The sequence below is a fragment of the Sander lucioperca genome, chromosome 20 (assembly GCF_008315115.2).
Source record: "Sander lucioperca isolate FBNREF2018 chromosome 20, SLUC_FBN_1.2, whole genome shotgun sequence".
In the NCBI taxonomy this organism is placed as follows: Eukaryota; Metazoa; Chordata; class Actinopteri; order Perciformes; family Percidae; genus Sander; species Sander lucioperca.
The window spans coordinates 461,632-477,943 of record NC_050192.1 but is presented as its reverse complement, the minus strand read 5'-3'; the positions used below and the strand labels follow the sequence as shown (position 1 = coordinate 477,943).

The 16,312-nt window shown below is 45.1% G+C and overlaps 1 protein-coding gene across 4 annotated transcripts in view; it reads right to left on the bottom strand.

Moving 5' to 3' along the window:
- Nucleotides 1-16,101, bottom strand: part of lmo3 (LIM domain only 3) — a 46,825-nt gene extending 30,724 nt beyond the window's left edge. Inside the window, exons 1-2 of one of the 4 annotated variants that reach the window (XM_031288261.2) lie at nucleotides 15,545-16,101; nucleotides 10,018-10,231 (exon numbers count right to left, since the gene is read on the bottom strand). In XM_031288261.2, the coding sequence (XP_031144121.1) occupies nucleotides 10,018-10,223 (206 nt within the window). In that variant the 5' untranslated portion in view covers nucleotides 10,224-10,231; nucleotides 15,545-16,101. Of the gene's footprint in view, nucleotides 1-10,017; nucleotides 10,234-13,239; nucleotides 13,709-13,775; nucleotides 14,121-15,544 lie in introns of those variants that run through there. The other 3 variants (XM_035996272.1, XM_031288260.2, XM_031288259.2) reach the window with 3 other exon arrangements.
- Between the last annotated feature and the right edge of the window lie 211 nt (nucleotides 16,102-16,312).

Genomic DNA, 16,312 nt, shown 5'->3' with positions numbered 1-16,312 from the left:
TAATACCTTCAGCTCAGTGGTAAAGGTATTCTTAAAAGCGCCAGGTGGTGACATCTTAATTTTTCACGGCTGAAAAATGTGGCTGTGCGGCTCCCTCCCGCGCATTATTCTTGCTTTAAGCAGCGTGTCTCCTCCGGGGAAGAGGGGCGGGGGGGGGGGGTGGTGGGGTGGTGGTATTGTTTTACAACACACCCAGCTGCGGCCTACTTGCCTTGCCCGCGGTTCTTTTCAAGGAGTTGTCTTGGGTGACCCCTCTCTCTGGCAGTTATTAATAATAACACGTGCCGGGGAATCGTTCACCTTGTAGCGCTGTGGCCGCCTCGCTGCTGCGTCTCTGTGTCTGGCCTCATACAGAGGAGTCTCCAGGGGAGGGGGGGGAGAGGAGAAGGGTGTGGGGGGGGGGGGAAGCTATAGGAAGCCAGAGCCAGAAACACACAAAGGACATCAAACAAAGTTTCCCCCTTGTATGTAATTAGAATCAGGTAATCATCTAAAGTGATAGAGAGCCTGATTAGCAGCATCAAAGAAGGCCAAATGAGTGTGTGTGTGTGTGTGTGTGTGTGTGTGTGTGTGTGTGTGTGTGCATTCTCTACCTATGAGTCCCATTAGGAGCTGAGCAGGAGAGCCTGAGTGTTCTATTGTAATGAGAAGCAGCGGAGACAGGATTCAATCTGGGGTCTGAATGAACCGACACATTCCAGGCTAATTCTCCCCCTCAAGTGCTCAAGTGATTCCAGAAAAAAAAACGATGGCTGCGTCTGAGGCCACAAAAAGGATTTTGTCCTGAGCGGAATCTCTGCGCCAAAAAAGGAACCTCTGCATACCAGTTTTAATACTAAACCTCATGAGCCATTTAGCATGATAGTGACTTCAATAAATGGGAAATCAAGGAGCTAAAGCCTGTTGGTCTGCCAGTTTGGTACTGACTTGACTTTCAGATCTAAACTGCAGTTAACAGAGCACTGTTCTGTCACGCCAAAGAAAAACTAAAATGTGGCCAAGCACAAGGACAGAGTAAGTAATGATGGTGGCATTCACTGACACAGCAGGTCCTGTAACCTTTTAGAGAGCCACATCCTTCAAAAAAACAAACCCTCCCCATTCTCCTCTAACAACAAAAAAAAACCAAAACAATTACAGCACAGGTGCAGACATGGGAGAGACAGGCTGAAGACATTATATTCTATTGTTGGTTGGTCATAGCCTGACGTCGTCATGCTCACATTCTAGTCAGAATATGAGTCTGATACCGCTCCATTGGGCTGTGATTATGGGGCGTGTTTCAACCGAACCAGGAAAGAAAATGCCTCTGCACTCAATTGGATAGACCTACAACCAATCAGAGCAACGGAGACAGACGTCACAGAAGCTGCAAGTCCAAGGCAGGCTTCGACAGAGGTGGCAGTTTCCGTGTCGTGCGGACGGGTGTGGCAATGTGTATACATACGTGATCGTGGTTCTCTGTTCCTCTTTTAAAATTAATGCGCTGTTGATATCTTCTATAACAGACACGATGGAGGAATCTACACATCTCAATTCTCCAGCGACAGCCATCTTTGTTGTAAACAAATTCAACCCAAGCGCTCTTTGTTGACGTGGTTGATTACGTTACTGTTGATCATCTGTCCATCATCGTATAAACCCCGCCCTGACAATATGATTGGTCTGCACAGCTCTGGTTCGAGCATAGTTGCTCCACAACAGCTCAAGTCCAGACCAAACTTCCTGACCTCAAATGTTGTGGGCGGGGCTAAGTTCAGCTGGCATCCAAGCTAGGTTGGTCATCATTTTATATTAATAACTGCCTACTTACTGTTTTTGGCTTGCTTAAATCAAGGTGTTACGTCAAGTCCAAACCAGTTTTGTAACTGACATTGTCATTTACAAATACAGGAAACGCCATGTCACGACCAAGCATCCACTTTTAAACTGTCAGAGCTCCCACAGAGTCAACGTCAATCACATGAGGAGGACTTTTCTTTTTAGTGGTCTGAGTTTTAACTTGGTCTCGAGACTGTTTGGACTTGACCCCCATTTGACTTCATCTCCAAACGGTCTCGTCTCAGACTCAACTTAGTGGTCCTGGTTGTAAGTGCTTAGTTTCATGGCGTTCCGGTTGGTATGCTGCTCACGCTTAGCCTGGATGCCAGCCGAACTTAGCCCCGCCCACAACATTTGAGGTCGGGAAGTTCGGTCTGGACTTGATCCGTTGTGGAGCATCTATGCTCGAACCAGAGCTGTTTGGACCAATCAAATTGTCAGGGTGGGGTTTATATGATGATGGACAGATGATCAACAGTAACGGAATCAACCACATCACCAAAGAGCGCTTGGGTTGAATTTGTTTACAACAAAGGTGGCTGCCGCTGGAGAATTGAGATGTATGCCTGTATGCCTCTATATGATTCACAATATTGAAGGGAATGATCATTTTTGTATTATTATTCTCATTTTCATTGAAAATTACTAAACAATAAAAATGTAAATGATGATAGTGTGATTTTTGCGAGGATCTGTACCAAACAGAGATTTTTTCTTTAGTCTGTAGGATAGGATTTGATTCTCCAGCACCACAATATTTGATTCAGAAAGGTTGGACACATATATTGCCTTTAACAAATATTGCGCCCCCCCTGCGATTTGGGTATTGCACTAGTCCATATTGTGATTTCGATAAAATTGCGATTAATTGTGCAGCCCTAGTCTCCTGCAGAAAAATGGGACACGCTGCACATCTACCTCCCTTGCTTCATAATCATCCAATATGAACACTATTTCTCGGAATAGGGGGCAAGCTTTATGGGAAAACACATACACCATTGTAACAGGCTTTAAAAAGGGTCAGCAGTGATGTGAAGTATTACTGTCTGTCCTCTGACTGCAGCCTGAGCAGCGTCGCTAAAGACAGGAAGCTGTGGTGTCAGTGACCAGCGGCCGGCTCACCGTGTCCCGGTACCCTTCACCGTTAGTCGGGAGAAGAGCTGAACATCTGCGCTAGTCATTAGAGGAAGAGGAGCTGGCCTGAATCTTTCAGCCTGCAGAGAATCAGGGAGGAGAGAGCTGATGACAAACTACAGCAGCTTCCTGCAGATCTCCCAGGAGCTCGGCTACCCTCCGCCTAGTGGGACGCTGTGCTCTGGCTACTCTAAGATCCCGGGCCTGCAGCTCTTTGTGGGGCTGTTTGCAATCCATCGCTGCCATAACAATGAGAGATGGAGCCAGGAGTCCAGTGTGCTCTGTGTGATTTGGGTAGCTGTATCTTTAGCCTGATATTCACACTGAATGGCCATTTCATTACCACTCCATTATTCAGTCTGACACGGATCACTCTTTTGCTGCTGTCTCTATCTCTTTTGTGGGGGAGATTTTATTTTGCATAACCAATCAATACGCTTGATGGTGTTTTAAGCCCCCAACATCTCCTTCCAGGCAGTGCTGCAACCATTGACTTCAAGGCACCTAACCCTAACCATAACCTTAACCCTAACCATTGCCTAATCCTAGTTCCTTCCAGGAAGCGCTGCCTGGAAGGAGACGTTGGGGGCTTAAAACACCGATAAACAATCAATACTGAGTGATGTGCCCCGCTGCTCCTACATCATTATCAGTAAAGCTACATTAGCCAGTGTACAGTTAGCAACAGTCATTCCTTAAATATGCAGCTTCTGTGTCATGTTATCAGTCTCCTCAAAACTCCACAGCTGGCAGTTTTTATCCATGTTGTGGTCCAACTATGGAACACACATATATACACATATATACACAGACAGAAGAGTGGTGAGTTATGCTGCAGGAGTGCTTTAACAAGGTGCTATGGATATTTCCATATTATTGTTATAAAAACTTGTTATCAACTTTGTATCTGTGCAAACTATAACCCTTCTACAGCCACCTTACAGCGAGTGAGTGTCTGATACGGCAACACGCCCTCATACTAAAGTGACAGAACACCTCGATTGTCAAGACTCCCAAACAACATGTATGACCATTAACGCATAGACATTATTATCGCGACACGGTGGATGCTTTAAACCGTTACCCATGACCACGGTGGAATTCTTAATCATGTCAGGTGCCGTTTCAAACACGTAGTTAATGTAGTGAAGCGGAAGTAGTTAAGTTTAAGCAACAAAAACACTTAAAGCAACAGTAAAGAAATTTTCCCGCTTCGGTCCTCCTACAGGTTGGAAGCGGAATTGTCTCATTACGTGTCATTCGAACTATAAATCCGCTAGCCTGGTCCTACCAGACTCTGGTACATTTCATTTGTACAGAGAGTCTGGCCTCTCTCCATTGACAAGTGTTAACTTCCTTGAAGAGAGGTACTCTGTTGAAGTTTAAAACTATTGGATCTGCCCAGAGCCACTCTGGATCTGCCATAACCAATCGCTAACGTTTGGTCATGACGTATGTCATGCGCATGTGCAACAAGAGGGGAGACCGACAACAACTATCGGCTTATATTTAGCATTAGCATCGCTAGCGTTAGCCTTAGCGAACTCCTTCACCACTAACGGAGCGAGCTGGAAAATCAAACTTTTCCCGAACCCTGTGGGGAGGAGGGCCACAACATCATGGCCACCAACACAACTCAGCAAAGATTGTTCTTGCTCAGGCTTTAACTTCTGGATATTCAGCAGCGTTGCTGTCACAACGGACCGAATGGCTTCGCTCGCATCTTTCTAGTGCACGACCTCAACGTCATCGTTCTCCTGCGGTCCTTTGCTGCGTGTCATCCCCCATCTCTCTCGCACCTTTCCTGTCACTATCAAATAAAGGGAAAAGCCCCCACAAAAATAATCTTCAAAAAAAACGAATAAGTCACGTAAAACTACTAAAATAAGGAAGTAACGGGACGTCATTGCATCATGGACTCAACTCAGCTGAGTGTTCACATGGGACACCAACCCCGGGCTCCTGAGTCAAAGTCCTGTGTTTGTTTGATGATAATTACTTCAGCCACATTATGATACATATGTTATGAGCTGCTTGCACAATTGACCTGTATGGCCTTTTTCTGGGTGAGAACGGTCTGGATGCTCACAAGATACTCAGATCCGGGCTGGATCTTTTTCAGTGTTTAGACTGGATGTGAATTTACTTGGGCACCCATGCGCATTACGTGTTTCAATTTTAGCAAGTAATGTCTTATCTTGAGGCGTTTGGACTCCAAATCATTCAGGTACAGAGAGAACAACAAAGGAAGAGGGGTAACAGAAAGTACTGGAGTTCCTGGTGAGTTCTAAGATCAGTCGGAGACTAAGTGCTTACAAGCACACACAAAAAGACTACACACACACACACACACACACACACACACACACACACACTGGCTACATCTGTACATAACTGCACTCAACTGCCTTAAACACTTCATTTCAATGTCTGAGCTAAGAAAACTATATTTTGCTACTTTGTGAGTAATCACACACCGAACTGTTTTTTATTAAAGGTGTGACACGTGTTCATAAGGAAGAATGTATCTAAATGAGATTTCTGAAAAGAATAGATGAGTTTCAGACAGCCGGAGCCGTTCCTCCTCTCTCCCTGCCGGTCCCTGGAGATAAAGCTTGACTCGATGTCACAGTCACGCCCGACGCCGACATACAAACTGACAACGAGTCACAAGCCCGATGTGAGATGAAAGAAGATACATTTTCAGTTACATTTACATACATGGTTATACAAGGTGGCCGTACACTGCAAAGTTGATTCTGAAGGAGGGGGAAAAAATGTAAGTTATTACATGTTGGTTATCTCTCACTGATAGCTTTCCAAAACGTTAATAAATCCAGCCATGTTGACGGCTCTGAGTTTGCTTGCATTTACAATCTTAGTAAAACCACTGTAGAGGAAAATTGAAGTTGGATTAAAAAAAATGAATGAATAGATAGATAAATAAATAAGTGTTCTCCTGGTGCTGTCTTTAAAATGGATGCCTGGAATTTACAGTTTTCCATTAACTGATGCCCAACAGCTTTTTCACGCCTGCAGCTGGCCTTGGAGTGTGTGTGTGTGTGTGTGTGTGTGTGTGTGTGTGTGTGTGTGCATGTGCGTGTGTGTGTGTGTGTTGGCACTCAGCAGGCCGCTGTACTGCAGTCTTCATTTTCTCTGCGTTTTCTAACTTAAATGTGTCAGTCTGTGTGCTCTCCTCCCTCCTCTGGCCTTTCAAACATTATCGCTGTGTGCTGTGGAAATCACACATCAGCATAAACAGTGGTGTCGCACTGTTACCACTATCATCAATGGAAGCTCTGCTCTCAAAGGGATCATTTGTTGATAAAATGTTCATGCTGCATTTCTCCATATTCGGAGAGCAAAGCACAAATCAAGCCCTAGGAGATAATACCTGTAATTATGTTTGCAGTCGCAGGTTTATGAAGGGATGGCTTGGTTACACAGACACGCATACACACTCCTCTCTGTACATCATATTTGATCACACAGGGACTGCTGAAACTACTTTTTTTTTTCTCCCCGTATGTTTTTTTTTTTTCCTCCGTTGTTTGTGCATGTGTTGTGATAAAGGATTATTATTTCTCTGCGTGTGGGATCACATGGCTCATGGTTGTAGACCCCTGAAGAATTATATTAAGCCTGGTTATGTCAGGCCTAATAACATGCCACCCTGCTAAGCAGAAAAGGATTGACTTGGAGAAGGGAGTGGGGGTGTATAATGAAGGCCCAACTAATTTACTGTTAAAGCCAACGGAATATAATAATGGACTAAATGTGTAGTCATGCTTATTTTTTCCTCTCCTGTTGCTAACCTGTGCTGACAGATGAGATAAACACAAGTAGAAATAATATAGATTTGATGTTGCTTTTTGAGTAAGGGTATTTGTGTGTGTGTGTGTGTGTGTGTGTGTGTGTGACATTGTATTGCTTTGTGATGCTGCTGCCATTGATTGGCTCCGTGATGGAGCCTGGCTTTCTTTGTTGCTCTGCAGATCAGATGTGGACGACTGCCGTTTCTATATTTGCCATTCATTAGCCGGCAGTGAGGAGATGTCAGAGCGCATCCACGCGCAGGCCACTTGTGTGATAGCGAGCGTCAAATCAATTCAGTCACCTTGAACTTTGAAGATGAAAGAATAACATGTTGGAATTGGTCTTCCTGCACGCCTGCTCACAAACCCTGCTCCTGAATGCATCGGTTTTGGAAAACAATGGATTCCTTCACAACATTTAGTGACACAGTAGCCACCAGTAAGACCAGTGAACAGTGGGCTGTGTACTCACAGCCGTAAGTCCGTCTCTCAATAAGCCCTTTGGTTCCTACTAAAGACGGTTGTTTTTTCTTTAAGAACAGTTAAAACAGCTAGTCATGGAAGTTTTTAGCAAACGCTACTCAAACAGGAGGAAATGGTGCCTTTGTTGAGAACTATTTTCAGTGGCGGATGAATACACATTTGGGGCAGCAGGACGTGTATGTTTGATTGAGTCAAATTAAACTTCAGTGTGTGTGTGTTCACATGTCATTGGCTTGTGGAAAATGAGCAACTAATCACAATCTGCAACACAACAATTATTACCCAGCATTCTACTAAACCGGTGAAAGTCACTCTGAATACAAACATCAGAAGGGCTTACTTAATGTTAGCCCAGTTAGCTTTCTTAATGTTAGCCCAGTCTCACTGTAGCCCAGTTAGCTGTCCTAACGTTAGCCCAGTCTCACTGTAGCCCAGTTAGCCGTCCTAATATTAGCCCAGTCTCAATGTAGCCCAGTTAGCCTTTCTAATATTAGCCCAGTCTCACTGTAGCCCAGTTAGTTTTCCTAATGTTAGCCCAGTCTCACTGTAGCCCAGTTAGTTTTCCTAATGTTAGCCCAGTCTCACTGTAGCACAGTTAGCTTTCCTAATGTTAGCCCAGTCTTACAGTAGCAGTTAGCTTTCCTAATGTTAGCCCACTCTCATTGTAGCACAGTAAAGCTGTGTTACGTAGGGAAAAAAAATATCAATAAATATAATATAAATAAAGATGAGATTGCACTCAGGACGGGCAGATAGGCAGTATTTATTTACGCTAACTATTCAACAACACTTCGAACAGAGACTCCTCCACTTTATTCCAAAGCAACATACATTTTACACGCACACGTGCACAAAGACACACACACACACACACACACACACACACACACACACAAACATACACACCAGAGAGACACCAACCTGGATGACCCGAGCTACCCTGTGAGCCACATGCGCTGCTGCTTCACGCTCACTCATTTCAGTCATCTTTTACTATGTTAAAGGTACGTAAAACAGGGAGATGGAAACACTTTACTAAATAATAATAATAATAATAAAAAAGTGTCTCAAATGATTTTCCAACATTTCACCCTAACATTAACCCCCTAACCCTAACCCTTTTCACATTATATGTAAATGTTCTGTAATTTATTTTCTAAAAACCAGGTCAACAAAATCTACATACTGATTCATATTGGAAATAATTTCACCTCTTATTCACGTCCTTTTTTAAATTGTTTTTAAAAGGCACAATAATACATTTTGAGCACACAAACACTGTAGATTTACTCCCATGTATTACTAAAGAGTTTTGTTAAAGATGCAGAAACTACATGTGGGTTTGGTACTGAGTCTGCCCTGTGATCACGGATTGGACCTTACCAACTCGACTGCTTATGTCCAATAACGGAAAAACACTGATAAACTATAATGCCAAACTCCAAAACACACTGTACTGCAAATGAAAAGGATCTACAAGTCTGTTTCTGTGAATTAAAGAAATGATTCAGTCTTTTTCAGAATAAACAGGTGAGTGAACTCTATTACAGCAAATAAATCCAATCTAGATAAAAACAACAAAATATATGAATTAATCCTATCAGTCAATATAATGCTGATGTTCCACTGCCTGGAAGGTTTACGCTGCAACCGGTTCTCTCTGTCAGTCAGAGGATCATGGTGCAAAGAGAGCCATCTCCATACAGGAAACACATTATTATATTATTATTATAAGAGAATAATTAACCCTTGAACCCTTTACTGTCAGAAAGGTTAGTGACATGGCTGGACTGGAGCGGACACGTGAGTAAATTTTGCACTTTATCATTTGTCACCTGTGATATTAATTATGATGCTAACAGTTTCACTTAAAAAAAAAAACAAGCTGCCATATTTTAAAGTTGGACCTTTTTAAGAAAAACCTAATTTACATGTACATAATCCATTATAAAAATCTAGATGGTCTTCATTTTCAAACAGCCCTGGTTATCTTAAACTTTCTGTTTTCCTTGACCCGTTTTCAAAGTTTCTATAGCAGAAATTTGGGTTTCTTTCCACCAAATTGTCCCGAATAACATGGATGGTACCATACAACGCTCTTCACAAGTCAAATTAAGGATCAGATCTCTACTTTCATTGAATTGTGGGTGTTGTATTCAACTTCATAGCATTATCCTGACTAAATGTTTGACGTATCTGTGATTATCCGTTACCTTCATTCCTCTGATCTTAACCATTAGTCCAAATCATTCATCATATCTGCTTTTTTCTTACACAAAAATTCGGTATAATTTCATACAAATGAAAAATAGTGCCAAAAACATTGATATAAGCAAGCAAAACGTGAAAAAAAGCATCAAAAAGGTAAAAAAAAACATCTAAAAGAGTGTTAATTTTGACCCGGGAGGACAACATAAGGATTAAAAAAAGGTGCCATAACAACCATATTTGAAGCTAATTTGAGATAAATAGAAACAAAACAAATATAATCAAAGAAGAAAAACAATAAATGAAAAGAACACAATAAAAAGATAACAAAATATACCTAAGTCTAACTAATTAAAAACTTGAGTGCCATACCATAATTTACAGGTCAAATATGCAGCTTTTCTAATAGCTGGGTCGTGACAAATTGTGAGGCCTTAAAACGAGGTCCCAGGCCAAAAGCAAACGCCTTCCTGTGAATACAAACGCACTGTGCCACCCTGTACACACTGGCACACCGAGCCGTATCTGGATAGGATGAACACACAGTCTCTCTTACCGTAGGTAGTCTCTCCGGCACAAGATGAGGTTGGCTTTGGTGTAGAGCGTGGAGCCCACCTCGCCCAGCCGGCAGTCACAGCAGGCACACTTGAGGCAGTCCTCGTGCCAGTACTTATCCAGGGCCTTCAGCAGGTAGCGGTCCTTGATCTTCCGGTTGCAGCCGGCACAGCCTTTTGGCTTGGTGTCCGGCTGGACGGAGAGCATTTGTATACCTGACGGAGAAGCACAGAGAGAGGCTTCAAACACTCAGCGCCCTGACCGAGGAGGACAACCAAAGAAACACAGCAAGACATGTACGTCATGTAGAACTTTGTTTTGAAGATTTTGGTTGACAGGAAAAGTGAAATGATGACAGATAAAGAGGGTGTCACTTGTCTTCATTGTGCTCCTCGACCTCTGAGCAGCAGCGCTGGTAAAAGTACAATATTCATGTATTTAATACACCTTTAAAATAACACTCAAATGAAATAAGACACGTGAAAAAAAGCATTCATAATTATTTCATTCATATATTTCTTCATTGTCAAATAACAGATTTTAACCCTTGTGTTGTCCTTGTGTTTTCAATGTTTTTTTAATATCAGAAAAACAAATTGCCCAAAAATAACATGGGTGCATGGATGTACGTTGTATGGAACCCATACAACATTCTTCACAGGTAAAATTAATGATTACTTTCATTGCATTTTGGGTGTTTAATTAAATGTTATAGCATTTGGAAGAAAAAAAAAAGTTGGAATGGTTTCAAAACAGTATCCTGACTAAACTTTGACATAAACCAGTCTGTGATCCACTCAGCATCCTCTGATCTTAACTATTGGTCAAAATAATTCATAATTTCTGCTTTGTTTAAACTCAAAAATTAGTTATAATATGTGAATGTAATCTTTTTGTCACTTGTGTGTACAAAACACTGATTATAATCTGTAACTGTGAGGTTCAAGCCATGTTACTGTATATGCAGGGCCAGGAGCAGAGCTGGGTGTTTTTAGGGACAAATTCAATCAAAGGTTAGTAAGCAGACTCTGCAGACGTTCCTTGGCTGTGCAATGCGGTGCAAACAAATACACAAAATGTAATGTGTAAGTTGTGATGAGAAAACAAGTTTTAAAGAATCACCTTTTTCAGGTTTAAATGGCAATGGCATTCAGAAGTCCCAGTTTATCTAAAAAAAAACTACACTAAGTGTACTTAAAATGAAGTCCAGCGTACTGAAGGGTACTTAACATTAAGTGCACACTTATTTAAAAATGACGTGTAGTAAAAAAACGCCAGTGTGCTGTTGAAGTAGTGCAATGCAATGCACAAAGGAAAAGGAGTTAGTTAGTAGTACGGATTGGACACGCACACACACACACACACACACACACACACACACACACACACACACACCACTTTTAATGGAAACTAGTTTGAGGAGCCCCCTGCATTTCAGTGTTCCTCCCAGGAAACAGACATGCAGTGTTGTTATGTAACACTGCTATAAATGTATTTGATTATTTAAAAAAGATGTAACAAAAACCTGATGTAGCAGCAGAGATGAAGAGGCTGTTGTAGTCCCAGCACTGTAAAATACTGTAAAACAGCTGAAGATGCAGTGATGCAGCCCCCCCCCACACACACACACACACACACACACACACACACAAAGCCACAGTTTCACATTTCTTCAGGACACTTTTTCACATTGACCTCCTCTGTGTTTGAAGGGGCGTGGCTACAGGCAGTGGCCTGCATTGTTTGGCCTGAGCTGACTGAGGAGAGCCTTTGTTGGCCCATCGGGGGCGGGAGGGGGGCAATGTGGCTTCACACCAGGCTGGAATTAGTATTCTCCTACCATTCCCTGAGGAGAGGCACACCCCCACTCCCCTTTGTCCCCCATTCACCACACACACACACACACACACACACACACGGACACACACTTAATAACTCTTAGTTTCAGCTTTAGTCATTTGAAAAACTGCTGTAAACTTCCTCTTCTCCATGTTAGTGGACACATGTCGCTGTAGTTCTGAGACATTTCAGAGTGATGGAAGCATTGTCTGAGCACTGAAGGACGCTGCGGTCTCTGGACTCTCTTCCTCGCTGGAAGCCAGTCAGTGGTTTGCATTAACTTCACTACAGCCAGGCTGCGTACACAAAGTTGAAAGGTTGAGCCATCCCAGTGCAGATCCAGCCATCTGTGGTCACTGTGTGTCAGAGCACACTGATGTAAACAGTGTGCGCACACACACACACACACACACACACACACACACACACAACCTGATGTTCACTGGGATGGACTATCAAGTTTCAAGTTTGCAACTTGTGGTCTAATCTTAACTAGTGGTTACTTTGGAAGTTAAGCAGGAGAAACCCTTTTGTTGTCTAACTATGACTGAGAGGAAACAGTCCTGTGTTGCATTAAACGGGCTTAGAGCATTTGAAATCCTGTCACTATACTCATAACCATAATTTCCCCTCGCCTCACACACATTCTATACCTAGCCTACAGACCAATATATATTTTACTGTAAATCATTTGCAAAGACAGTGAGAAACAGGTTGTGGTGGTTGTGGGCTCGGCTCGGCCACCGGCGGAGCGCGCGCTGCCCCTGTCCAGCCTCGTTAACACTACAAAGTCCCCGCGACTCATTAGCAAACCAAAAGAAGGAAGAGGTTTTTACTGTGCAATCAACCCGGGAGAAGGGGAGAAGCATGGCAGGAATGTGAGCGCTCCGAGGGGAAGTGCAGAACAAAAGCTCCATGTTCCATAAAGGGAAAGAGAGCCAGCTGCCCGGAGCCCTGGTGCGGGCGGTGTGTGTGTGTGTGTGTGTGTGTGTGTGTGTGTGTGTGTGTGTGTGTGTGTACCCTGTCATTGTGGAGCTCGCGCTGCGGCCGCCAGCTGCGCGTCCTCGGCCGCATGTCTCCCCCTGTGAGCCGCTGTAGCGGCTAGAGGCTGACGGACAACAGCCTGCTATTACACACGCTGACATTTCACCCGATCACTTTAATTACTGTTGCCATGGCAGCGGAGTGCTTGCTAAAGGCCAATAACGGATTTAACACACAGACCCAATCTGCCATGCAGCTCCACACACACACACACACACACACACACACACACATCCTAGCAGCGGTAACAGCTCTCTGTACAGCGGGGCTAAAAGCAGCTCGGATCCACCGCTAACACTAAACACACATGAAACGGGCCGTTCATAAAGTCAGCTCTTACCGAAACTTTTCTCCCTTTTCTGCATTTGTTGAAGCGCTGAAGCAGCCGAAGCACCACCATGCAACCCGGAGCCGCCTGGTCCGGAGAGCCGCCGTCTGCGGGAGGCTGGCAGCGGGCTTTGTTAGCCTACAGCGGGGACAATCCGACACGGAGCCCGGGGAGGAGGAAGGAGAAGCAGGGGGACGCTGCGGAGCGGCTCCGTTCCTGCCGTCGGCCAGAGCTCGGTTACTAATAGTCAGCACGACAAAGAGATGCTTCCCCTCCGCCGCACACAGCCCGTCTGATCCGCCTGTCCACGGACACGGAGGCTCGCGCTCACTGCACGCTGCTTCCTAATCAGCGCTTTGACGTAGCAAGCAGCGGGCATCACCGGCCAACAGTAGCTACACACTCACACAGCTGGATTCACATCTCACATCTCACAGGCCTGCACCCAAGCACATTGGCATTCATTTCAGCTTGGATGGAATGATGAACATTTAAGATGATTGTTGGAACATGTAGGCTAAATGAGTGTCTTGTCTCAGCTCTCTCACCTTTCTCAACAAGTGAAGCAGAAGTGTGAAGTGCTAAGTCTCTGTCCCTCTGGCCACTAAAAGTTCACCAAACTGGCATTGCGCTGATCTTCAGGATGGACAGAACGAGCTCCACGTGGATCCGAGGAGAGTACCCAGCTACAGGTGTTGAGCCGCCCGCCGTGCAGCCTGCGGAGCGCGCGGAGAGCGCGCGGAGAGCGTGCGGAGAGCGTGCGGAAAGCGTTCGGAGAGCGTGCGGAGCCGGTGCAGCAGCGGGAGAAGTCACACAGCCCGGTCCCTCACCGCTGAGACATTACACCGCCACGATAAGGTCATTCACTTATTCACTTATTACCAGCCGCTCCACTATATGACGGAGAAAGCATCGCGTGCGCGCCCCCGGAACGCCCATTTCTTCCCAACGTCCTTCAATTCTGGAGCCGGGGTGCGCGCAGACGCGCGGCGCTCATTCTATTCTAGAGCCAGAAACACAGGTAGCCTAGGTCTGTCCACAGGACACCTTGTGTCTTCAGGGACACATTATTGGGTCTGGAAAACAGCAGTTTCTTCGGACACCTGACTGACATGTCCTTCACCAACCAGACTCATTCAGGTGTAGTTTACCAAAGGTCCAGAGAGAGTTCAACATGTTGTTGTGTTAGATTAAACCAGGCTGCTCAGGACTGTATCACTACTGAATGTCCCTCTAAAGGATTCTCTGTGGCCAGAAGAGTACAAAGACTGAACATCACCATTCCCTGTGTTGTTGGTTATGTGGTGTGTTTTCATTCGGCTCAGTGACAGACTAGTCTGAGAAAAGAATAAAGAGGAAGCAAATCTAATATGGACAATGAAATCAATCCTGATTCCTCTCAGTGGCATTCATTCTCCATCAAGGCGTCATTTGTGGCAGCCTCTCTCCACACTCTTTCTTTCAACCCTTCCTGTAAGGATTCTTTGGCCTGTTATTGCACCAGCTCCACATGTTAGGGCACCTCACGCCTCCACACAGGGCTCCAAACACACAGCCTGACAGGTTTAAGTTATTCCCTTAAATATTCTGTTAGGGAGGGGGGAGCGCGCGGGGAGGGAGGGGGGGGGGGGCTGTGGGAGGAGGAGATGCAAGTCAATAGTTGGCATGCGGCTCCAGCCTAAAATGCAGCGATAATGAGATGGGTCATAAAATGCTCTCTGCGCCATTATGAGTGATGAGAAGCATTAAAGCTGACAGCGTATTACCTGCCAGTAATTAGCTTTTGTCATGGATTGAATTATTTCAAGGCGGCCTATCTTGGTAATCATGCAATTTTCTGCAGAGTGTGTGTAGTGTGTGTATAGAGTGTGTGTGTGTGTGTAGAGTGTGTAAGGCTGCCACCTCTCTCCCAGTGCCCTTCTGTTCTGTGCATGGGAGATGGAGACAGAAAGCAGCGGTGGAGGGTGGAGGATGGAGGAGATGCCAATGGAAGCACGCACCCCCATTATTTTATATAGCTACCCATCACATGTGCGCACACGGACAGAGGAGACGCTTGTTCTGTCTGTGCCTGACCCCAGCCCCGCCTCACAACAACAAATCAAATGAGAGCACCAAACCCCGACAGCACATCCTCAGCACCGGCGGCCGCTCCGTTACAGCAGCAGCCACTCTGATGAGCAGAGGGTTTTGGTGCTCTGCCCTCAGCAGCTGCATGCTGCCTGTGTCTATGTCTCGTTGCGGAGCTCGCGGACTCTTTGCGCGCAGGTTGCTTTGCGGAAAGCCAGAAACACGCAGAGGAGTGAACACAGCCTACCTTTAAATTACAGCCAGGGATGCCCAGAACCTCTTCTCAGGGTCGCTGCAGCGGCGTTTCTCTTTCTCTGTTCTCTTGACTGAAGTGTCCACAAGGCAACTTTCTCACAGCAACTCCAGACTGTGTAAAGAAAACTTGGCGACAAGAGTTGGAACAGTTGGTTCTCTGCCCAGTTGTTGGGATGTCAAATCACACTGAACCTAAACTCTGCTTTCCCACGGCTTTGAGCGTCCCGGCTCCCCTGTCTGTCTGTCTGTCTGTCTTTCTGTTTTTCTGTCTGTCTATTTGTGTGTGTCTCTCTGGTTCTCTGGCAGGAAAACGCTGCAGAGAGTGGAGCCTCCTCTCTATTTAAGCCCCTCCACCAGGTCCCCAGTCAGCAGCACACTCCAGCTCATCCAAGAAGCTGACAAGCACCGTTAGGGAAGCCAGCGCATGTTGCTCTAATGGACCTCATTAAGCTCTACTTACAGATGTTCTCTTAACATAATTGATCTGCAGCGAGTTGAGAGGACGGCAACCTATTCCCCAGCCCCCAATTATGGCCCGGTAATTAGATCCCCAACTTCCAGTTCTCCACATTCACCCTTCTAACATTCCGAAATATCAAAGTATCTCTTTCTCTCAAAGCGACCGCCCCCCCACCACCTTACCCCCATGTCTCCTCCCCCTCCCACCCACAAGACACTATTGACAGTCAGATCTGCTAACCTTTGTAGTGGAGCCAGACTTAGCAGTGCTACTCACTCCAATTGACAGAGCTCACTCACT